Source organism: Idiotropiscis lumnitzeri, chromosome 3, assembly GCF_059441095.1.
Source record: "Idiotropiscis lumnitzeri isolate Australia: NSW breed Sydney's pygmy pipehorse chromosome 3, RoL_Ilum_1.0, whole genome shotgun sequence".
Classification (NCBI taxonomy): Eukaryota; Metazoa; Chordata; class Actinopteri; order Syngnathiformes; family Syngnathidae; genus Idiotropiscis; species Idiotropiscis lumnitzeri.
The window spans coordinates 5,378,086-5,404,104 of NC_142393.1; the positions used below are offsets into that span (position 1 = coordinate 5,378,086).

Genomic DNA, 26,019 nt, shown 5'->3' on the forward strand with positions numbered 1-26,019 from the left:
CAAAATGTCACTCACCATATGGGGAGCATGGAACTGACAAACAGACCCCCCGCTGTGCCGATACAACCAGGCTCCAATCATATGACGTGCACACACAAACACAAAAAGAATAGTAGCATCTGTACCTGTGCAGATGAAGAACTTGGACTCTCCAACACTTAACTCCACCTTGTTCAAGGAAATGGAAACCTGCAGGATGGCTGCGACACACAAAGACAGAGAAAGGAAAAATACTTAGCTCCAGCTGAGTGGATATTAGGTTGTCTAGCAATTGAAAGGGACACTGTGTAGAGTTTAGTGCCATCTAGTGGTGGACTAAGAGAATGCAATGAGCTAAACTCGAAGCACACTACGCTGCCTCAGAGAGACCACGCTCTGTATGCCTACCACTAATTTTCTTTTTCAACCCTCTTCTAGTGTCCCCTCAACTGATGAAGTACCATATTTTCACGAGCATAAGGCGCACTTGTCGTAAATTTTATTCCAAAAATACGGGACGCCTTATAATGCTATATGTGTGCACCGAGTTCCAAAATCTGTAAATGTTGTGTGACTTACGTGAGCGCTCTGCTTGACTGACGGGAACATTTTTTTGGCAACACGCTGCTTATATAGAGGAACGGCGGATGTGACTGAGGACAGCATGCGGACGTCAAAGAGTGAACGTTCCGCTTGAAAGGGGACGCTAAAGGCACGTCCCAGTCCTGTATAAGTGCCGCAAAGGTACTCGGAGCTTGCCATCATTGCAACCATTTGAAATCTGTTTATAGCAGGACGTTGAAAGTGAAGCTACGAGCGGCATGTGAGCGATGGATGGCAGATTGCGATTGGGAGGCAGCGCTAGGTGAGTTACGCCACAATTTGTTTGGGCAAACGTGTCTGTTTGGGCTTTCGCAAAAGCTGACATCATTTCTGAGAAGCCGCAAGGTAACGAGAAGAGAGGGAACCAGGCGTGTTAAATACTTGAATAAAGTGCAACTAAACTCAGTTTTTTCTTCCGCTAGCATGCATGCCAGCGTACATTTTAGTGTGCGTGCATGCTAACGTATGTTTTATCATAACTCCGCCCAATAACAAGATGAGCCTTATATATGTGTTACAGAAATATCACCCGGAATTTAGATGCCGCCTTTAAATACTTATGGTCGTGAAAATAATGTGAGTTTATTGCATTTGTTACACATGCTGAAGTCATAATTTAGAGTTTGTCCTCCTCGGGTTTCTGTAGCTAAAGATGGCGGCGAAACATGACAGTCTCCTGTAGGGAAGCCGCGCTCTAGTGGTGGAGAAATGAAGCTTCAAATCTGCTTCATGAACCAGTTGTAGTATTTTTGGACTCCAGTAGATGGCAGTCTCGGTTCAACATTGGGTTGAAAGCACACTGACTTTATTTAAACCAACAGCGCCATCTACAGGACTCAAAAATACAACAACTGGTTCATGAAGCAAATTTGAAGCTTCCTTTTCCCATCACTAGCGCACTCTAAATATCATAAATAATTTCATACAAAAAAACAAAATAAATGACGATGTGAATATTTCTTGGGGCATATTTTTGTATGTTTTTAGAAAGCAACACATTTTTACACCTTGACCGTTTAATGCATTTACTGGGAACTATTTCCTGTTTGCGCGTCAATTCCGACAATCCAACATGTTGTCCACCCTGAGCATTTTCCAGCAACTGCATTCAACACAACAGATTCCTTTCGTTTCGACAGATTGACTTGGTATCTGTGACAAGCTTGTCAGTCAGCTCTTGAGTGAATGACATGCTTTTTAAAGACCTGACAGTATTGCATCTCCCACGACCACAAAAGTTGCATCTCCAGAACGTTTTTACTCTTGGATGGCAACTACGTAAAGTAGCCCGATATCTCTATCAATTTCCTCAGGAGGAAAAAAAAATACGAAAAACTTGTGATGCAAAGATTATTATACAGGCAACAACAAATAGAGAATTTATCAACGTCAGGGTATAAAATGCTTTGGTGAACGTGTAGTCACCATCATGAGACAGAAACCGTGCTGTTGGAGGCAGTGCTGTGGAATATGGCAAAATGCAGAAGAGGATAGACGACTGTTTGCATGGCAACAGATGCGAGTGATTCTTGATCATGATGAAAGTAGCCAGGCTTTTCTTTTTTATTTATTTATTTATTTTTCTTTTCAAGAGGCAATTCTCGCTCGGTGAATAATACTCAAGAGGTGATCAACTCTCCTCAACGTAGCCGAGCGGACACCTGCTCCAGGAATTCCGATGATGCGCGGCCGCCAACAGAGGGCAGTAGAGGGACACTGACGCTTTTCGTTTGAGGAGGCGTTAATAAAGAGCCGTTTTACGGCAGTCTTTAAAAGCATAAAGGGCGCTGTATCAAGTGTTCATATGTCGACAGAAGATAATTCACGGTGGAGATTAGCAGGACGCAACCGATGCTATTACTTCTCAAAGACGCCGATGAAGTGACAACCTTGAAATGGTTGAACCACAAATAAAGCTTTGCGAAAGGGACGACTTTTAAATGACATCCTTTGTGGGATTGTGTGCAGCCGTTAGTAACTTCTTGACGGACGCAATGCATTGTGGGGGAGTTCCGTGAACGCTGCTAATGGACTTTTCTGGGAAACGAACAAAAGAAAAAGCAAATGCTGAGCTCGGTTGTGGTCAACAATGTACGAAACTTTACAAAGAGACTGACAATTGGCGAGCAAAACGAAAGAGGAAAAAAAAAAACATCATCCATCAGCTGTTTTATCCACAACAAACTTCATGTTTTTACACGGCCACGTTTGTTGACAAATTGATCGAAATGAACCCGCGTAAAATGTCGGAATCAGCTCATTTTAAATAAATTGCTGACCAAGATGCAAATATGGAATTGATTGATCATGTCAGTTTCGCTCTGCTAAGTAGACTTCCGTTGCCTTGCAGTACTTACATGTCAGATTCTAACATTTAATTTCACGCCGTTTTCAGTTATTTTCTGATCCTAAAACATGTTGCACATTAACTCATTCACTGCCAGCCCAGGTAAAATGAAAGTACGTCTATATCCGTCAATGGTAGCGAATGAGTTAAAAGAGACGTCGGTCTGTCCAGTGAGCAACGCAACGCAAGCAGAAATATCAAAATTGGACTTTTTCGTGGCATACATGCGTGGGTGGCCGCAGTGCCCGCCCACTCATCATGTTTGAACTCATCGTAACCGAAATACATTTGTATCTCAAAAGATCTTTCCGCCATTGATATGAAGGAAAATGCCAATCGGGGAAAAAATAGCACGTTATAATATTAGAGTAAAATCATAATTGAATAGAATGTAAGCAAAAAGTTTGGACATCATGAAGACAAAAAATATATGCCTGTTAGTTATATTATTAAAAAATTCCCAAATGAAGTGTGACACGTTTAAAACCGCAAAGCTCAAAATGTCAAAAAAAAAAAAAAAGAAGCGGCTTAAAAAGTGATTCTCTCAGTTTGATGTTTAGTTTGACTTGCTTGAGGAGTCTTTTTTTTCTTTTCTTTTTGATGAATTGTTGATGTGTTGAACTGAATTCACGACGATCATACAACACGCTTACCTCAAGTTTGCGCTCGCATGTCAAAGTAAAAAAAATGTATCCGCAAAAACTCGGCTCACTCGTATCCCGCGGCACGACTGTATATACCGTATTTTCCAGACTATAAGCCGCTTCTTTTTTCCTAGATTTTGAACCATGCGGCTAATACAACGGTGCAGTTTTTCCTGTGGATTTTTCTTTCACCAGTAGGGGGCGCTCTATAGTTCAGAAAATACGCTAAATAAATCTCAATTTTTTTTTTTTCTCTTGGGTCTGTTCTGTTTTAATGATCAAAGTTGTTGCTGTGTTAAAAGGCACTGTTTTAAGAATGTTTCTGTACCCTTATGTGCATTCACAGAACAAAATCGTTCTGCACATGCAGTAAACAACTCATTTTTTTCAAAATAGAAAATTGCGGCTTATAGCTTGCATATCATTTTTATTCATTTATTTTCGGGCGTTGCTGCGGCTTATATGCAGGTGCGCCTTATAGCTCGGGAAAATACGGTAATCATCCATCCTGCCTATGTCTGTCATCATATCTGTGCAGCAAACCCATTCTCTCTCCCCAACACGATTCCGTGACTACATCGTGCCGTATGAGTTGACCCGGTGACTGCAACAGCTTCTTGCCGAGCCGATGAAAGCTGGACAGCGCTCTGTTGCCCTTCACTGAGCCCAGCGTGCAGCCAGCAGTCTGCCAGACAACCGTCTGTGCCCTCCATGAAAGAGCTTCATCGCAGCCACGAGTTTCAGGCCATGCACCGGGAACTGTCGAGATGTGCAATGTTCGTCTGCGTGACAAACAAACGCTTTGGCAAAATATTTTCGGTGGCTTGTCTTGACATCATTTCATGTTTGCACAATGTGCAAAGTGATTGTCCGGTCTTGCAAGTAAAAAGTGAGGCTTATACTCAGCCAACCGTATCCAATCACAGCCACATACAGCGTAAAGCTACAATTCGGTTTCACACAAAAGCAGGCTGCCTTGCAAATGTAATCACACCCTATCTTGTTTTTTTTTGAAGACTGAAGGAAATGGCAGGCCGGTAGCGATGCTCCCTTGGAAGATTTCACAGCTATCAAGCCCATTTTCTTTTTTTTATGTTTGGAAATTTGTGGCTCATCACAGTGGCTGAGTGTGCGATTCATGCAGTCGGTTAATTCACGAAATGAGCCTCGAGGTTTGAGTCTATGAAAGTTCATCATCCTCCGAGGCGTCTGGAGTGGAAATGCAACTTTTTCTGTTCAATTTGTTGAATTAGTGGAATTAAAGCCCGCTGAACGTTATTAGTCACAATAAATGTGCCGGTGTTTTGAGTCACTGCCTAATTCATTTGGATTGTTTGCTTTCACCGCGATGACAGATCGCTCTCATCACAAGCTTAGGTAGGCTTTCATTATCATAACGGAGCAAATATTTTTCATATTCGCAGCTTCAACTGTCACTAATGTTCCCAAAGACCAGAGAACTGATCCTTGCGGGAAGATAAAAGGAGGCGGTGAAGCTACAAACATCCTTGCATGAGATATGAATAGAAATATTAAAATCAAAAAGCGAAGGAATGTAATGAAGATGATCACTTCTCGCCGAGCAAATGTGACATTTCAGCAAAACTACAAGAGCTCTTTTTTTTTATTTATTTCTTCCCCCCAATGCCAGCTGCCACTTCTGCTTTTTGTCGGAATTTGATTAACCCGGCAAGCATCAGCTGCTTTGTTCCATTTATTTCATTTGACAGAAATCAAAACAGGCATCACCGGGAATAAAGCTCACACTATAACTGTGAAGTTATTGTCATGTCATGTTTGCAAAGTGCAAGATCATGACAGTTATTTCTATGAGGGGAAAAAATATTCAACAATGGACGCGTCATGTCGGGGGCCGTGCAATCAACCGCAAGAATTGAGGTCTTCAATGGCTGCCGTGCAAACTGAACTTTAGGATGTCGAAGGAATTTGAAACCAATGTACAGACCGGCACTTTTCACCCCCCCCGAACACACACACGCTCCATTCCTCCTTATCCTCCATCACAAAATTTCTCGGCCGGATTGAGCCGAAACTGGAGCGCCACATCAGAAAAATCCCATTTGCTTGGATATTGTGTTCATATTTATGGAAACCTAAGAAGCCGAGGCCTGCAGGTGCTCAATAATGCCTTTCGTCCCAAATCTTAAGACTTTGTTTTTTTCCCTACCTTCACCTTGTTTTTCTCCACGCCGGCAATCCCACTGTACCTAATCTAATAGTTATTTCTCTTATCTGTGCAGGAAAGCCATTTCTGTTCCTCATCACTTTCTATTCTCTACCCGCGTGCGGCCTACATTGCTCGTAAAGATGTGGTTTGTCTCACATGGCCCAAAAAATTATTTTACCATAAACTCACATACAAGACACATGCCTTCGGGTTGCCAGAGAAAAATTGCAAAAAAAAAAATGAAATAAAAAAAAATAAATAAATGCCACCTCCTGTTTCCGCTGACATTTGTCAGATTAATGGTTGGAAAGGAAAAGGGGATGGAAGGTTGGACTGAATCTGCAACTAATGACAGACATTAAAAAAAACAAACAAAAAAAAAACCCACACAGTTGGCGACAGATGGAAAAAAAAAATTTAAAAAAAATCAGATCGGTGGGTTGGGGACAACTTCCCGCCATTCAAACAAAAAAGTCACATATAGATTTTGCCAAGCAAGTGAGTAGATCCACGCATGGCGGGAGGATTGAGGAGGAGGTGGCATCAAGTCACTGAGAAGATTGATTCTGTAATAAAAGCAGAGGGCCTTAAAGGCAGGATCAGCCAGTCCGACAAGTTCAACGATCCATTTTTTCAAGACCAAGTTATTGAATCTGAGCCCAAACACTGTAGTGCTCTAATGCAAATGCTTGCAGGCCAATGACAGTCTCAAAGTGTTCTCTGATAAACCCAAGGGAAAATTGACGAGTGTATTTTCTTGCCCGGTAACAGCAAGGTCATCCACATTGTTGACCTTCCGCTGAGTTCTCAATCCAAACACATAAACGGAGATGAGACGCTAGTAATTGTTGGCCAAGGCTCAGTGCGTTTGCGTCTTCTGTTGACAAAAGATTACACGAAGTAATGATATATAATTTTGTCGTCTGCAAGCACAAGAGCCGCAAAACCGTTCTCATATCCGCCGGGAGCGACTGTGATGTTTTAGCAGCAGGCGATCCAGACTCACTTTGACAATTCTGCCATTACAATGGTCCCAAAGTACACTTGTAAATTGTTTGACGTCTTGTAAGTGTGACGGCGCAACATTGTGTTCCTATTTTGAAGCAAATGCAAATTACCAGAGGGATAGGAAAATTAAAAGCTGGAGGTGGCCAATATCTGTCATGAGTGCCTCTGGAGGGGCCTCCTAAGACGGAGGACTTCCTAATCAGATGACAAATATTCTTGTTTTAAATACCCGCAAAATATGTGCATACGTGCTCTTAATATATTTCAACTTAGAGAATAGAATTTTCAATTTATGCACAAAACATCCACTATCCTCACGTGTCCCTCAAGAGTTTGATGTAAAAAACAATATAACAAAATATGACATTTCGAACATTACCAGTGCATACAAATTACATTTCAAGGACGGCACAAAGCTACCGGACAAAAAAAAAAAAAAAGAATAAAAAAACAGTTCCAAGAACACTTATTGTACATTTTTTCTTTTTCTTTTAAATCAACTCACTCAAAACTTTAATATTGTGGGTTTGCCCTGCATGTCATTCCAAATGCGCAAAAAAATTAATTAGGCCCACTCAGTGTAAGTGCAACTAGGCAAGGGAAGGCAAGTTTAATTCTATCGCACATTTCATGTGCAAGACAATTCAAAGCGCTTTAAATAAAACATTAAAACTAAGGTTTGCCATCTAGTGGTGATTTGTGATATTACAAATTACAACCACAGACAACCCCTGCACGTCCCACCTGACTCTGAGTGGCCCATTGATTAATTCGCAAATTTTGTGAGGGAATTTTTTTCAATTAATTAATTTATTTATTTTTACAAAAAAGCACTCCCCCCAAAAAACCCAGATAAATGTTCACACACAGTATTCCTTCAAAAAAATCTAAAAATGCAAATATATTACAGAATAAATGGAATCAATGAATATACAAATGGGCAGGTTTGAATTGTGAATATGCAAGGAGTTTTCAGTTGTAATATCACCAATCGCCACTAGATGGCATAACTGTCTTGCACTTACACTAGGTTTTATATCACCCTAAAAAACAAAGTGTGTAGGTCTGCCTAGAATTTTGTCGGCGGTTTTGAAATGCTATGCGTAGAATAGTGGATCACTTATACATGTACTGAAAAATTTTATTATTAATAAAAAAATTTTTTAAATGATATATATTAAGAGCAAGCATTTTGCATGTATGCGCACATTTTGTACGTATTTAAAATATAATTAGCTTCATATAAAGAGAAGTGTCCTATGTGCCACCAAGCATCATAAAAAATTTGTGACCCCGTCTGGCATTTCTGTTGCCTATCCCGGATCTAAAAAAATGGGCAAAAACAAGTCGCCTTGCTGTAACGTGAGCTCCATGTGGTTCGCTATATTTTGTGGACTGAAATAACACGGAGGCCAACAGGTTATTATCTGGTCATACCCTGCCAGTGGCGATGGCATTATGTAATCACCGCAGATTAATTCCGACACAAAGAGAAGGTCAGGCAGTTGTGCTCCAGCCTGGGAAAAGAAGCTCTGAGGTGCAGATCTTCGCTGGCTCATAATTGGGAAAGGTACATCCCATGATAAAAGCAAAGTCTTGGCTGCTTAATTGTCCATACGTCAAATGGAATTATGCCCATTTCCACAGGAACCTTTTAAAAAATGGACTCATTCACTAATAAATGGCAAGAAATGTTCATTCTCAGCGCACATGTTCATACATGCAAAATATGAGAGAGAGAGAGCGAGAGAAAGAGAGAGAGGGAGAGGGAACAGTGAAGAACTGATTAGCATAATGGCCTCACAATGCAGAGGTTGCGGGTTCGATTCCGGCTCTGGCCTTCCTGTGTGGAGTTTTTATGTTGTCCCCGTGCCTGCGTGGGTTTCCTCCCGCATTCCAAAAACATGCGTGGCAGGTTGATTGGATGAATTAGACCGGAGGGTCGAGGCCGGAAGGCGACCCAGATCACAGCCCAAGGGCGCGAGACTGACCGGCAAAAAATGGTCAAGTTCCCAGCTCTTTATTAAAGTGTTATCATCACTTTTGATATGAAAAAAAGGTTTTGCATATTTCAGATTTGCAACCCCTCGTCTAGGAAAAAAACCAGCAATGACATTTATGATGCACAGCCACTTCAGAGAAATTCCCCTTTTTTTTATACAGTACTTTATTTTGAAGCCTCTTCTGCATTGTGCAGTTTCTTGTGTCAGATGAAATTTTACACAATCAGCTTTTCTATCTCATAAACGACGGTCTCACAGATCCTAGTGTGACAAGAACAAAGATGAAATAGATCACTGATGTGTGTCCAAAGATGGACTGCGACAGAGCGGCGGCGGATGATTGGAAAGACACCATGAAATAAAACAAATCTCACAGCGGCCACAAAGTCTAGTCTCATCATCAGCGCCCCCCCAAAAAAAAGAGGATGGACGAGAACAGGATGTATGCAGTCGCAATGTGCAACTAAATTAGCGGCGTTGCAGGATCATTTTAGCTCGTTTAAGCTAACGCTAATGGCGTATGTAAACTGAGATTGGAAACATGGCACGTCTTGAGCTATTTGGAACGCCGACATCCCAACATGGACTCTTTTCTCCGGCTCCAAACGTGATCACTTGCCTGATCCTCCTTTTTTACTTGTTTTATTTTCAATGCACATAAATAGCACAAAAGGCAAGCGCTAAATTTTGGCTCACCATCGCCATGACAACAAGATGAGAAGGACACAGTAAAGCTGCATTTAGAGTGTGAAAATGTCGCGTTCCAAAGCACATTGTGAACATTCTGTAAATTAATGACTCAACCACACACGTCGTCGAGAATCGTTTACATTCATTTTACAGTGGCTGAGCAATTGATCACACTTAAATCGAAATACGGTCGGAGTAGAATGCAATTTTCAAGTTCTGCGATTGAGGGGGAAAAAAGCCTAACAATTTAATTAGGGTTGGTATATATCGTTATATATTATTTTAATAGTGTCGAGATGACTTCCGTGCAGTCCACATGTTCTCATATGGTTATTTCATGAAACCGAAAAAGATGAAAGTGTTTGTATGTTTTGACGTCACGAGAGTGGTCACAGAAGAAGAAGTGAGCCTTCCAAAAACCGTACAGCACGGAGCAGGCCGCATGCCAGCGTGAGTTCTGTTTGAGCGATGCTAAATTCACTCGGAATCCACACTGTCAACTTGCGAAATTGTGTTTGTTAGTCCATCTGTTTGTTCGTTTGCCGACGACGACTGCCTGGTTCTTGGGGCGCTGCCATTAGGATTGCCGAAATGCTTCCATTGATGGCATTGCCACGTAAAATCGTGAAAATAAATTCCGAGCCGCTGCAACTGAATAAAGACGATGAGTGAAAACCTGCGAGCGGGTTCAACACGCTCTCTCTTCCTCTCTGATCTCCAAATTACAGTCTCACACATTTTTTGATTCACTTAGCAACCGCGCTGACTCTACCCACTTCAAAATCCCCCCGTCGACCCAATCAAGCCTTTCATCCTCGTCTCCATTGTGCAACGATATTACACGTCCGCCTCTTCAGCTTCTTTTTCCAACGACATCATGTGTCCCGCCGTCTCTTGCTCACCCTCCGACAGAAGCCGCCACCAACTGTCGCTGCGACCCGGCCAAGCAGGCCTGCGAGATGCCAGCGCCGGGTTGCACTCGTGTCATATCACGCCAGCAAAAAATATCACTCAAAGCGCTCTTTCCTCTGACATAGCCAACAATGTTGCAAATTAGCTTCACATGAAGATCAAAGGATTCGAATCAAACCAGACGTGGGGGGGGGGGGAAGAAAAAAGCGACGGTCATTTTGGGTTTTGTTTGGTACCAAACAGTTTAGTTCGTCATAAACATCTTTTTAGTTTCTGGAGATTTATCAGGGCCTGACGAATGAATACATTTATGGACATTATAAAAGACAAATTACATCAAGTTGGTTAAGAAATATTGGATATGAGAATGCAATTTGAAAAAAGTCCACTTTGATTGTTCTGTGCATCTTTTTTGTTGTTGTTTGCCAACCGGCGCTCATAAATCACGTATGAAAGCATGCACTTCAGTAGCTGACAGTTGTAATTAACAGGCTGAGAGACGGTAGATTGTGAAGGTACGCGACATGCGTATTTATCCAGCTGAGTGCAGCTGAATGTTGCACTCCGCATTTAAGGAAGCATCTGTCACTGCGCTCACATGCCAGCTCGCATGCACATGCTGATGGATGACAGCGATGTGCGAGTATGCGTGTGTGTTTCTGCACGTGCATGACGAGAGGCTAACGGCAAAGGGTTCATAATTCATTAGCCGTATAATGTCGGATTCGCATCCACTTGCCGTAATTTGCGAACTATCAAATACAACTGATTAAAAGCCAAAATAGCAACATTTTGCCATAAAAACGGATTTGTGCATATATTAGCTGCTTCGGATGAATAGCCACGGGTCTCTATGATGTGGGTATTATCAATATCATGAACACCGGGAGGGGCTTTTTACCCCCTAACAATGCCGAAGGGAGCAATCGTAACAGAGCAGAACCTTTCTCAGATTCTAGTCACAAATTCAAAGATGAGAAGAAGATGGCTGTATTTATTGCACTTCATCTTTGTGCTCAAACTAGACGCAACCTAAGACGCTTGTTTTGGCTCTCAATTACTTCTTCACACAACCGCACGTCGCTTCTGTGTTTTTGCCAACTCGCTATTTCTTGCCCGACCTGTTTAGGGACGAAAGAACACTTCCGCCCGTGTTTAGGCCGTCCTTTAAAAAAAAAAAAAAAAAAAAAAACTTTGTGTCCTCCGTTCCAAAAATAGGCATCTGTGGGAGGAAACCCACGCAGGCACGGGGAGAACATGCAAACTCCACACAGGAAGGCCGGAGCCAGAATCGAACCTGCGACCTCTGCACTGTGAGGTCATCGTGCTAATCAGTCGTCCACCATGCCGCCAGTCTTGTGTACTTTATAGGTGTAAATTCTAGAACACTATTCAGCTGCCTTTGGTACAATTTTTGTATTGTACGCTCTGCGCTAGTGTGCCGAATGGCGTGACACCACGGGAAAGAAAAAACACGACCACAAACCGCACACACGAGCGTTAATATCCCCGAGTTGTATAATTGCCACTGCTGCAACTCAAAAGACAACATATCCCCCAGTTTTACAATTAGCATATTCATCATTTAACTGGGGAACAGCTGGCTAATTGGCAAATGAAATGCTTTCAATAATGTTGACACGAGAAGCAGAATTTGATTAAGCTGAATGGAGGGAAAATGTAGAAGAAGAACATGATTATACAGTAAATGGCTGGAAAATGAGAACTTTTAGACAAAAAGTGACAGCCCACCATTGTTTATGTCACTCCTGTTGCTATTTGGCGAGCATGCAAATCAAGTGGCTCACGGTTGATACGAATGCGGTAATTTTCAGTGCAGCACTACAAAGTCACCCAAAAAAAAAAAAAAAAGCTAATAAAAAAAAGAAAAAAACAGCCCAGGTCGTTGTAATCGAATGCTAAAAGCAAGTGACTCATGTCTAAATTAGAAAGGAAGGACAGACTGTAAAACGCTCCCCCAATTTCCATCTCTGCTCGTATGACTTAATGACCACCGCTCGAGCCATTTATTGGGGTTTGTCTGATCCTGTTCAAGCTTATTAAACTTTGATATGTTTGTGGCTCTTCCCCACAGGACAGCTTTCGTTCCATTTGTGGCCCCAAAGTGAGATGACTCATCCGTGTGCACGCTTTTGAATAGCTACCTAGCTCCATCCCAAACCTCCATTTCTCCATTTTTTGGGTGATCTACAGCAAATATGACATGCATGTTTGCAGGCTGAGTGGTACCGGCGCCGGTAGAGTGGAGGATGTCACCGCAAATCAAGTGGCAAGCAAGTGTTTCACACATGGATGGACTGGAGCTGATGGGCCAAGTTTCGATGTTCATTTTCCATGCACAAATACGATTTTCCGCCTCAAACTGCTGAAACTTGTTGCTAATGCTAACAGCTAGATGCTAGCCAGTAGTAGTCACTAGTGATGGGTAAATGAAGCTTCAAATCTGCTTCATGAAGCAGTTGTAGTATTTTTGGACTCCAGTAGATGGCACTCTCGGTTCAACATTGCGCTGAAAGCACAATGACTTGGCATTTTTTTAAACCCTTTATTTAAACCAACAGCGCCATCGGCAGGACCCCAAAATACAACAACTGGTTCAGAAAGCTAATTTGAAGCTACATTTTCCCATCATTAGTAGTCACTTACGCGCCGTAGACTTGTGGTTTGTCATACATTGATGCAGTAATTAACTAGCGGTTTGTTAGCGTCCTAAATTAGCAAGTGAATAGATTTCGGGGCGGCGTTGTTGAAGTTGGTGGCAACTATCATGTCAATTAAAACTGCGATAAAGCAAGCAGAAAGGTTGAAAATTGCAGTCCTTGTTACCGTTACGCCACCACGATGGACAACTTCAGAGTAAAAGTCTACTCAGGCAATTGGATTGGCATCAATGACTCAAAGTATTATTTTTTTAAGCTTCATTTTGAAGTTAGCTTTTGCGGAGGCGACGTGTTTGTTGAACCGTGGTGCTTGATGCATACGGATCACAAGTCATAGATGATCCGTTGCACCACTCGTCACAAGTCCATCATAGATTGATGGAGCGGAGAGAAGCCTGTCACTTTTCAAAATAATCTATTTTTTAGCTTCAAATAATAAATAATTTGAGAAGTACTGCAGTTTATTTATTTTTTTGTTGTTCATCAGTGCGGCTCACTAACGACCGGTGGTTTGGAAGCGCTGCTCTAACGTGCGCCGTAGTGTGCTGGGGTGGATTGCGTCGACGATTGTGTTCCATAGATAAGGGCTTAACAAATAAACAACAACTGTTGTTGTTGTTGTTCCAAAAACAATATGTTTGATTTGAGAGGTGTTCACAGTACAACATGACAGAACTCACTCCAGTAAACAAAAGCTACAAATGGCTCGGAATAGCTAGCTACAACACTTCGATGCTAAGCTAACATCCAGGCTTACCTTTGAAGCCTCCTGCTAGCATGTTCGCTACGTACCGTATGGCCATGCGTCGCCTTAAGCGCATAAGCACATAGTTGGCCTGCTTTCGTACGCTCTCTCTGTCTTGATAACAACCCGGAAGCTGCAGTCTCTCTCTATTTGTTTACTGGCACTGTAGCCAATTGCGGAACTAACAGACTCGCAACTACTAAAGGGACATTTTGAGTGTACTGGACACCATTTTCTGTCCATTAAATCCATTCATTCTGGCTATATTAAATTGAGGTTCTATTGTACATGTTCCAAGACATCCCTGACATCCATTTTCTTCGGAGAAAATCTGGAGTCGCAAATTCGCAGCAAAGTACAAAATGTACAAATCACCTGATAAGACTTGCACATTCATACCGATGGCAAGTGAGATAAATTCACAGTGTACAATTGTGCCGTATCTATTTCGATGTACATCCTTAAATGACACTTCCGCGTTCATATTAACGGCGCATGTGTCGGAAATGCACATGAACAAGTATGTGGGAGTCAACGGATCGCCGTGCAGCAATGAGACCGAGGAAGGGCTACTGGATCTCGTAGTGGAGGCTTCAACAAACGAAGGGCTGGAGATTAACAGCAAGAAAACTTTCTGCATGGTGATCTCCAAGGAAAGCCGGCCCCCAACGTGTAACCTGTCGTGCAACGGACCCGCAATTGAACAAGTCGACTCCTTTGATTACCTAGGGTCAAAGATTACATCAGATGGTCGATGCGAGGAAGAAATTAGAAGGCGCATAGGAATGGCCAAGACAAGTTTCAACCAAATGTCGCCCATTCTAAAGGATCGCAAACTCCCTATTCCTCTCAAGGTCAGAATTCTGAAATGTTTCGTGTGGTCGGTTCTGCTGTACGGATGCGAATCTTGGACCCTATCCTCAGCAACGACAAAGAACATCGAAGCCGCAGAGATGTGGTTTTATCGTCGGATGCTGCGCATCCCGTACACCGCACACGAGACCAATATCTCGGTGCTCCAACGAGTTGGGAAAGAACGCCAACTCCTCCAAGACCCCAAAAGAAGACAGGTCAACTTCACCGGCCACATCATCCGTAAAGGCGAAATTGAAGAACTATGCCTAGCCGGAAAAGTACCTGGGAAAAGAGCTAGAGGCGGACAGAGGCTCATGTACCTAAATCAGATCAAGGACTACACCGGGCTCAGAAACTCGCGAGCTATCTGGGACGCCGCAAGAAACCGAAGACTGAAAGTTTTTTCATCATGAGTCGTCAAGGGCTGTTTCAGCCATGGCACCAGAAGAAGAAGAAGAATGAGACCGAAGTAAACAATAGTAACAAATACATAATTAGCTCCGTGTGGGCTCAATTGACTTCAATTTGCGTATTTGTGTTGTCTGCTAAGATGCAGATGTGAATGAGTCACCAATCTGTCTACTTGGAGGACGCCAGGCTCGGACTGACGGTGGCTCTAATGTGTCCATTTATGCTTTAGTCCAACTGGTAGTACAGTGCTTCTCAAATAGTGGGGCGGGCCCCCCTGAGGGGGTGCGGTGCGATGCTGGGGGGGACGTGTGTGAACCTGGGGAACGTGTTTTTTCCCCGCCGTACTACAATAAAGTGTAATTGCACATCCACTCCAATAGGTGGCAGTGGCGCTCTCATGGTTTGCAGCAACTCTACGGTGTAGGTTTGTTTTGCAAGCAAAATACTATTATTTATAGTTGCGGAGAGTGGGTGGCGTGGAGGGGGGCGCGAATTGTTTTCGTCTTGCTCGGGTTGGCGTAACAGAAAATAATTGAGAAGCACTGCTTTAGTAGAATGTGTAGATATCTGATGCATAGAATTTTATACATTAGGAAAAATGGCCTTCAATGAGCTCAACAGACAAAAATAAATAAATAAATGAATAAAATCAAATAAGAGTACCCAGAGAGATTCTATGACCAAAAAAAAAAAAAACAAACAAACAGGAAGAAGAGCTCAACACAATCAAATGATATGCTTCCAATTTTTGGGGGCATACTGACTTGTTTTCCAGTGGCCAGCACAAAGTCCAAAAAACCTGGAAGTTGGATGATGCTGGCAGAGCAAAACTTTTATGAACCCCATCAACACGAGACAGGCCCTCAAGTCCAACATCACCTCTGTCCTTCCAAACCATCTGTACAACATATCGCCCGTCCTCTTTTTAACAGCTGCTTGATATCACAACAACTTTTATAAACGGCAGCAACAAAACTACTAACTCTTCTGGTAAATGACAGAAAGGAGGAATTTTAGCTTTTCATTTAGTTCTCAGTCAGTGTTAATGAGCTGCAGTTTCGCCATCATTATCAACACAGCCGGATTAATTATTCATACTAAGTGTGTTATTCTGCCATGGTTGCCTGCAGCTCTTCTTCCCGCACTTTTTTTTTGTTTTAAGTTTCTGTAAACATGCATCCCGCAGGTGCATTATCTTGACAGAATTTGGGCGGCTCTTTTCTACACTGATCCACATGAGCACCTTCATTGCGGTTGGAGAAGGGAGCGATCCGAAAGCAGTCCAATTTTATGCAAATACCAGCCAGGGCGCATTCCACTCAGCGGCCACGACGAGATGCAATACAAGGAATCGAAACTTGTGACTTGGCAAAGAAAACCGAGCTCAATTTTCACTCACACTGTCACGCAATTTCACGAGCTATTCATTAACGTGCTTGTAATTATCAACGGCATTGAACGGGTGGGATGTTTTAGATCTCATTTACTGTTTTCGAGTGAATCATTTCGAATTGAAGATTTGAAAACACTTCAGTACGTGATTGACGCATAGACGGTTGAAAGTGGCCATCAAAACTCTTGAGGTTAATGTGGCCAAGTGCGTCATTGAATTTTTCGGTTGATTCCAAAACATTCCGGCTTCTTCTTTCCCACACCGATGTCGCTTTAAGATGTCCTTTGTTTCCATAGAAACCGAGTTGATTCCCAGTATTCACGTCTCACAGCAGCCGTGTTGAGAGTGGCCACAAAAAGACAATCCCTCTCCCCACATCAGGAATTGGAACTTTTCTCACCGCAGGGAAGCATCCATCCAATGCCGGCAGCTTCCGACTAACTACCGTCCGGGCACGGCGCGCTATGAGGTCAATTGGTGGCGGGCTTTTGACTGCAAGTTTGCCAGCCAAGCGCCGGTATCAACACGGGTGTAAGTGTCACGGATCGATGGAGGTTAGCATACACGTTCAGTCCGCTGAATGCGGAGGCTGCAAATGAAAAGCGGTGCTTAACATGGAGCAGCAGGGAAACCATCACGTTGGTATTAATCAAGCTGAAGCTGAAAATCAATAGCATTCAACGCAAAAGGGTTTCGAATGAAAATGGCTCTTTATGCTAATGCGCGCACTATAGCTTGGCATGTTGATTGGGTTATTATGTTCATTAGTTATTCCAAGAATAAGGATGAGGGAGCTGACTTAATTAGCATTCTTATTTACAATTCGGGATCCGTGGCCTGCATCCTAGTTTGCCAAGGAAAGTCGGCAGACAGGAAGGAGGAAGTCCAATTAATTCAGTTCTCCGTGGCAGAGACAAAATGCAGACGGGTGTGTCGAGTAATCATTTGGTGGTGGCTTCAAGTGACTTTTGTTTTTTTATAACGTTCCTTCCATCTGATCTTTACTCTGATCACTATTTTCAAAGCAGCTACCCATAGTGCCAGCCGTTGGAGCATTTTGATGCCACTTCCCCATCCCCCCGCACCCCCCAAAAAAACCCAACTGTTTCTGACCAAAAAGCAGAAAAATGTGCTTTTGGCGAAAATAAACACGCCTCACAGAATAATAATGTTTCACTAATATGTTTTCCTTTTGTGACAGATCAAATTATAAAAACAAAAGCAACACTGAGAAAGACCTTTTCATGGCAAAATAATATATTCACAAATACATGTGAAAAAATTGTGAAAAACGCCATAAGATTTGCCGATGAGCTTGAGTTGAACATCAGTGACTTTTTTTTACATTCCAATGGACACTCGTAATCGACGTGGTAATCCGAGACTCAGCCCCTAATCTGTATCTTTGTCTTCAACTCAAAAACGGTGCTCGCCTCAAATCCAAGGCGATGCAACGCTGCCACCTAGATGGATCTATTAGTCATTACACTATTCTCTCTCTGAAAATGATTTTGACATGCTTCAAGAACTCAAAAGCAAATTAGAATTCAGTTTGTTGTGGTTAGACTTGCTATATTTTATTTTTGTGAACCGCAAGTCAAGTCATTAGTAAATGATGCACTAACATTCCCCGTCAATTGCCAATAGGCGGCTGCCTCGCAGCTCTACAATGCGGTATTTAGATTCCTTCTAAATTATATTTGCTCCTGCGGTGCAAATGCTGATGATTTATACTTTCCCACTAAATTTGAAAATGAGCTTCTGGCACATTTGGCAGCATAACAAATCAATCTCAGTCCGGTCAAGCTTGCACAAGTTTTGACATGTTTAATGTAAGATGCAGGTCCAAAGTAGTCCACGGGCATTTTGCTCAATCACATGGTTACTCAGGTTATGAAACCATTAATGCATTTCAGTTTAGTGCGTACTAAATGGATAACAACCACAAAGCGGGATTTGCTTGGATTATGCTTACATATACACTTTCGCCCACAGAGCATCCATCTGCATTGAGCACTTTTCTTTCACCATCTGTAAATGTTATTTCATATCGGGCGCGCCAAAAAGGAAGGAAAGGAGAAGAATTGTTTGAGAGTGGCCCCTAATAAAATTAGAATTCTGACAAAATATTGACACTCAGTAATAAATGTATAATTAGCCAAATGTTTCAATTATTATAATTCATTGGTGGCACACGATTTCTTTTCATGGGGCCCAAAATCCCTGGCAGGGCCCCTGGAATAAGCAAAGAAAAGGCGTGGTGGCTGCTGCAAAATATATGACACAAAACGAAAAGCAAAGACGAGACACGCACGTCCTCATAATTCATAGCGACTGCTAAATTAGTAAGGATCTGTGTCACCGGGAATGATCTGGATTGCTTACACATGAATACACAACTGCACAAGGCAGTCGGGGGAATACTGACTGCAAGGTTGTCGAAGGAAGTCGAAATGGCTACAAAGTGTCATTGAGGCTGTTAAATGTGACAAGTGCAGCAAAGTGGTGAAGGAGAAAGCCGCTCAAAGATGGTAAACACGCAGAGTTTACACTCGATGGTCGAAAGAGATTCTCGTTTTTGTCGTATCAACAAACAAACGGCCAGTTATGTTCAGATCAACAGAACAGGAATGTGTCAATGAATTTACAATCCCAAATCATTTTCTATTTACAACATATGGTCAAAGCAGTGGCGAGCGGTCAAGGCCTTCTCTGCTGGTCAAACAAAAATCAAGAAATCATCATCGTATTCTTCACATTGATGTCAGATTATATCAGAGTGTTGAATTTGTAGGGTTTTTATCCAATCAGAATTCAGCTAGCTCGTGTTGCCAGGCAGATTTCATAATACCAGTCGTATGCACTATTCGCCCGAGGCCTTCCGATACAATCTGACCAATCAGACCAAAACACACTGCACCGGTGAAGAAGACAAAATGCAGGTCTGCTAGCGAAGGTTTCACAAGCCCGTCTGCCATCTATAAACATTTGCTCGCGTCGGGATTATTTGCACAGATGGAGACAGGACACTCCTGCCAGTCAACATTGCAAGAGGTGGACACACTTGGGTGCAGCAACGGCGGATCACGCGGGACTAAATGAGCACACGTTCCCAACATTACGCCCTTCTTGAGCAAGCACCTCCAAGCGCTGACCCCGGGTCCAGTCGGCAACCTGCACTTCGAACACGGCCTCCTCATTAAGGCGCCAGAATCTTGGGACTCCTTCAATACAGGTCCTCCCTACACACAGCAACCCCCCCCGCCCCCAAGGCTCGTTATCGAAAGCACTGTACTGATAGCGTTGGCCGGCTGGACAGTCGTGATGCCCGGGGCTCAAAAGATGTGCAGGGGCGAGAATTCATTAGAGCCTAGTGGTGCCACTAAATCTGCTGCGGCAAACGACGACTCATGCCTGGTGTGATAGCAAGAATTTATTACAGCGGAGTATTTTTATGCTCTTGTGTGATGCGGGCATGAGAGCAGCTGTAAACACTGGGCTCTCCTTGCTCGAGGCACGTCCAGATAACAGAGCCGTTGGTTGGCAGGTTATCTCGGCAGAAGCAGGGGTGATGTACGAGATGTACGGACGAGCGCGGCCGACCGTCCCACGAGTGCGCCTCGCCCACCGCCCGCCTCGGTCTTACACTCTAAAAAAGGATTGGTGAGATTAACCAAAAAAATGGTTAAAATTGACCAATCTAGTTGGTAGTTATGTGTCCGACTGATCTTTTGGTTAAAACAACCAATTGAGAATAGATAGCGTTTTTAACCAATGTTTATTGGTTGTAGGTTCCAACCAATACACGTCAGTCCTTTTGACCAAGATATTGGTTAATTTGTGCACAAGCAACCAATATAAATTGGTTGGACTGGAACCATCTATATTGGTTCATAATGACTATTTTAATTGGTTAAAATGGTACCATTATTGATTGGTACTGCAGGCTTGGAATTTAACACTGGTATCTGGAATAAAATAATGAGCAAGGTTAAAGCACCAATGCAGTTCAGTTTAATTTAAAAAACAATACACTATATATTACAATGCATACATAATACAATACATAACAGTATACAAAATATTTAGTAAATAGCATTTGGAACAGTTAATGCAGTGATAACAAAACACAAGTTACAATTGCCAGTCCTTCCCTATGGAATGAGCTTCCATTAAATGCTAGGTGAGCCCCCTCTCTGTCCACTTTTAAAACACATTTCAAGACAAATTTTTATTCTTTAGTTTTCGACTCGACATGAGACTGTCGTTGTTCTTCTGGTATCTATTGTATGTGTTTATATCTTTTAATTTGTGTGCTAATTTCCCACAAATTAATATTACACCACATCAAAAGCGCTTTTTTTTTACAGCTCCAGCTGTTGAAAAATGCGCTATATAAATAAAGCTGTATTGTATTTTGTTTTGATAATTAGTTCTTGAGTCCTTGGAGTTAAGACATCAGAGGGTATGGCAATGCCATACACACGCACCTCTGAAGAAACATCCACACATCAGCAGCTTCTGTTGGGTATTCCACATCATATCCAATTTTGACAAGAGAGTCCAACTGGTAAACTAGTCGTCATAAAAGGACGTAGAAAATATTTGCTGCCAAGACTGTGGTCCCAGAGGCAACCACTTGGGCTGGCATGTGACCCCTCTCTTCGCACATTCCTCTATCCATTCCCTTTGACAGGCAAGGGGGTCTGTTTCCAGGCTGGAATGAGAATAGAAAAATACAGTTTATTGTACAGACAGTTATTTTAGTTAATGAAAACTAACAAAATAACTAAAACAATAATTGAAAAAACATTTCGTTACCTCGGTCAGCATTTAACAAATGTTTGCAATTTGAACTTTACTTCTGGAATGTGTGCATGCATGCATCTTGGTAACACAAATAGACCTCATTGTCATTGTTAAAATGTGAAACCTGAAAGATTTCTTTATGGCACTTAAAACAAATGTAAACCATGCTTCACACCAACTCTATACATGTACTGTCCAAAATTAATGCCACACCTTCAGAAAGTATTGTAGTTTTTGGATGAACTTGGCCCGTGGAACCACTTTAGGAAACATGTCTTTCACCAGATCATCAGCAAGACATGAAAAACTCTCCTTGTCAATTTCTTCCTCTGAAAAAGAACAAAACTAATATATTATCACACAGTCCTTATACATGACATTATGCTTTTGATACTATACCTTTTTAATTGAGATTCAAGCATCACACACCAAGCACTAATACCTAGAAATAAACAAATGTATTATTTTCTCGGCAGTGCATATACACTGCAAACTTATATCATTCAGTGTTTCCCCCAGGTTTACTGGTTTGGAAGTGAGGGGAATTGTAGAACACAAATCAGCGCAGGGTATCTTATGAAGAAGGTGTCGGTCCTCCTCCAAAACAAGCAGCTTGAACACGTCGACATTGCCAATATGCTAAGTTAATGTTGTGGGCTTCAACGTTGTTGATAACCACACGCACTTCTAATACATTGATATCGCGGGTGTACTAGCTTTATTTGAATACAATTTCTTGGCAGTATACGACAATAGCCTTATATGTTTTATTTCCTGACCGTTCTCACGAAAGTAAAAATTGCTCAGTTGACGAAAAACATTGGAAAAGCCATTACCGTCGTTTAATGGCGGGCGTTTTCACATTTTCAAAACCAGCGCAGCAAACATTCTCCGAATGGCTAGAATGAGAGTGACAACAAAGACTTACCGTGAGAATACAATTACATTTCAGGGACTCGCCGTTACAGGTTGTGTTCAGGACTAGGCATGTATTGCCGTGCGGATGTTAACAGTTACTCTTCGTCCTACGCTGACTGCCGGACGCCATATACAGCAAGTAACAGCCCGAAGCTTGCTTTCGTCCGCTCCCGCCTTTCGCCTTTCGTCTTCTTCACTTCCTTTTGTGCCAACGACACGAAACAGCGCCAGCTTCCAATGGTGGCCAAACACATTTCTAACATTTTACCTATGCAAACACTATTGTGTAAAGCGATTCAAACACTGGTTAACATTTGCGACATTTAAAATAAGGGTTTTGACTGCTCAGATGTAATTAATTTCAAGTGCTATACATACGTAAATTAAACAGTATTAAACACTTGTCTGATGTTTATCTCGGAGCGCATGCAATTTGGAGAGCCCCGCGAATACAAGCGGAAGTACAAGCATTAAAAACAGTCTCCATACTCACCCTTGAATCTTTCCACGTAGTTTTCTAACCCCCACTCCTGTAGCGTCTCGATCCAAAAGTCAAAATGGAAGCTTGCGATGAGCGACAACGTGGTTTGTGAAACGCAACGCCAGACTATTTATGTCTAAATTAATGACATAAATGCCACCAATATTTCTTGTTGGCTCATAGAGATAATATAATTTAAATTAACATAAATAAATTGTGAATTAATATATACTCGTTCAGTAGGTCTATATCTGACGCACACTACACACTGTGTAGCAAAACAGTTGGGCTAGTGAAGTGTTATTTCTGTAACCAAATTCATTGGTTGTTTGGATAACCAATGTATTTGGTGTGCTTATGAACAACCAGATTGGTCATTGACCGCCCAATCTATTGGTTAATCTAACGAAAATAAGCTTAACCAAATAGATTGGTAGTTTTTTTAACCAATCCTTTTTTAGAGTGTACCGCGTCCCAAGACTGCTTCTGTCTTTGCTGATCCGATCTGCTGTTGAAATAAAAGATGATGCGCAGTAAACAGCGACAAGTGTGCAGATGTCTCGGGTGGATTCGGCGCACCGTAATGTCTCGCCTCGGAGCACCTCATCGTAAACGCGGATGGCGGAATCAAGATAAATCGCATTGACCTTCAAAACTACTAAAACACGTACGCTTGTTTGGCATATAAACCAAAAGGTTTTTTTTTTTTTTTTTTTGCGGCAAGTGTATCAACACCCAGCTGAATAGTTGGACAAAAATGCTGCTGGCTTGCATGCTAAGTCATTTTCTTCCTTTTTTTAATGTGTCAAGGATGCTCCACAGGTTCTCTGTGGGGTTGCAGTCAGGGGATGAGGGATTTTTTTTCCCCCTTTCATACAAAATTTCGCAGTATCCTTGCCGATAATGCAAACTTGTTGGAAGATGGTAGCCATCCATCAAGCGTTCGGTCCATCGGAAAAACTGTTCGTTGTCATTGATGTAGTTATGATTCCAATACAAAAGTTTGTCTTTGTGAGATTGGTCGGGGTTGACTGAAATTCAGCTTTGTGTCAGACGGCAAGCCTTTGGGGGACCTTGCATCGACTGCAAACATCTGCCGCTTCAAATACCTGCTTGATCAACGCGGACCTTTTTGAACTTGGACAGTATGATGATATTGTCGTTTTCTTGCCGTTAGCAAGGATTTGGTCGATTCCGTGCTGTTCATCAGCAAAAATGTATTTCTTCTTTCCTAGACTTTTTTTTTTTAAACTTACTTCATGTGGAATAATCTCCAATTTTCTTTAACTATACTAGAAGGGCAAAAAAAAACCCCTGAGATTTATAGCAGCATTTGGAAGACTATACGAAGCCACCCTCTACATCAGGTGTGGGGAAACTATGGCCCGGGGGCCACATGCGGCCCGTTAAACGTTTTAATCTGGCCCGCCGAATTTGAAAAACATTAAAATGAATAAACCTTGCTAATGTTTTATTTTCTAAAAACTGCTGTTTTTCAAAGACATATTTTGTTGTAATGCTTTTGTTCACTTTCATTTGAAATTAAATGTATATTTTTTTTCTCAGATGAGGTGAAGTTACCAAAACACTCCATCCATCTGCTCCTGGTTCGGCCCCTCTGTCAAATTTTAGAACCCACTGTGGCCCACCCCTGCTCTACATTCTTTCACATTAGCTGCAGCCTTGGCCTGTAAAGATGTAAAATTTTACTCACCGTGTTGCTAGTTTCCAAATTTATGTTACATATCTTAAACAAAGCTTTTGGAAGCATTCCACTTCTCCCCCTTCAGCACATTTTCTGCTGTCGGAGACACCTTCATCGATTTGTAAAAGTCCGATTCACAAAGTGTCCCCCTTTCTTTTCATTTCCATTTGAGCAATTGGCTCGAAGGGCTGGAGCATCGCCCGGAGGCTGAACTCTGTAGATAGACTCCATTGTTTGGTGCTTTATTTATCCCACTACGGGCAGGGGAGAAACCTCTCCACACCCACTCGTCCAGCTGGGCAGCCAGCAAAAGAATTCGCTCTGGTGGCTGCCCTTATTTACATGGCACCGGGTATGAAAAATACGGCACATTTTTGGCGTAAATAAATAAATAAATGAGACAGATTTAGAAACCTAAGTCACGCATAACTTTTGTAAAAAAAAAAAAAAAAAATCTCCGTTATTAACTCGTTCACTACCAGCCGAGTAAAAAAAATAAATAAAAATTTATCTTTGACGTCTTTAGCCGTCAATGGCAGTGAATGAGTTCAACTGAAGCTGATGCCTTTCAGTTGTTTCAAGCCTGCAAAAATAATCACTTTTTTATGGACAGCAATAATTAGAACAGCACTAGCCATGTTATCGCTTGGCTGTGCATCTCATCCTCGGAGGATAAATATTCGGGTTTTCCAAAGGCTAGTGCTATCCTAACGAGCCTGTTGCATGAACTGATGAAGCCTGCTAGGGGTGACAGGTGAAACGTCTAATTCTAGGTTCACACCAAATTGGGTACGTTTCTGGCAGTGGGACTGAATTGATGTCAATGGAGTTTGCGTGGATGGGCGCGGTTGCGTGCAGGGTGGCGCGAATGATGCGTTTGGAGCAGTGGGGGCAGAGCAAAGAACAGAAAATTATCGTTGACATCTAGAGCTTTATAATACAATTACAGGGATTAAAAAAAAAAAACCCGTGACCAGGCTTGGAGACACGTGAGCGAGGAGCTATTATTATTTATTTATTTTTTAACAAGACAGCAATATTAGCATTAGCTTTAGCATTGTGTCGGCCACTTGAATGTGATGTCGAAACCTTTTTATTTTTCCCGGAGACTTTTGCCATAAGATGTCATCACAAAGCGAAGCCCTCCCCCGTGAGCGGCTGCGTCCAGGAATACCTCCGCGGTGAAACGCCAGCGAATTCAGCGAAGCGGAACGCTCAAACGGATTTGGTGTGAACGTAGCATAAGACAACCACGACAGTCCTGTTGAGATCAATTTAGAATAAAATAACCTGGATGAATGAGGATATTCACAAGGATATTACAAAATCCCTTTTTTGACAAATAATGAATTAATCTTTGGCAAAAGCAAGGCATATGATATGTAGGTGCCCTTGTTTGGCCTTGGCAGCGGTCTGCAGAATAACGCACAAGCGATGACGGCACTTTTGAGCCTTTCAAAAGATTGCCAAGGTGGACAGCAGCTGCCAATGCACATGTATAAACTGTCACAGCAAACAGCGCACGGCGCAGTAAATTATTCATCCCTTGATACTTTTGCTTTCAATTTATACAGACAATTATGTGAGTTTATTCCAGATGAAAAGAAATACCGACATTAAGTCATCTTAGAGAAGCGGCACAGCCGA

The 26,019-nt window shown here is 42.2% G+C and overlaps 1 protein-coding gene and 1 long non-coding RNA gene across 4 annotated transcripts in view; both read right to left on the reverse strand.

Annotated features, from left to right (window-relative positions):
* The window catches only part of ncam2a (neural cell adhesion molecule 2a), a 181,010-nt gene that overhangs the window by 43,696 nt on the left and 111,295 nt on the right, over positions 1 to 26,019 (reverse strand). For all 3 annotated transcript variants that reach the window (XM_088291150.1, XM_088291149.1, XM_088291152.1), the window contains exon 2: positions 126 to 200. In XM_088291150.1, coding sequence (XP_088147276.1) covers positions 126 to 200 — 75 coding nt within the window. The remainder of the gene's footprint in view (positions 1 to 125; positions 201 to 26,019) is intronic.
* On the reverse strand, positions 20,473 to 22,255 carry LOC148339563 (uncharacterized). Its single transcript, XR_015842548.1, has 4 exons — positions 22,197 to 22,255; positions 21,668 to 21,710; positions 21,482 to 21,597; positions 20,473 to 21,176 (listed from the first exon to the last, which is right to left on the reverse strand). It is a non-coding gene; the product is annotated as an uncharacterized LOC148339563 (long non-coding RNA).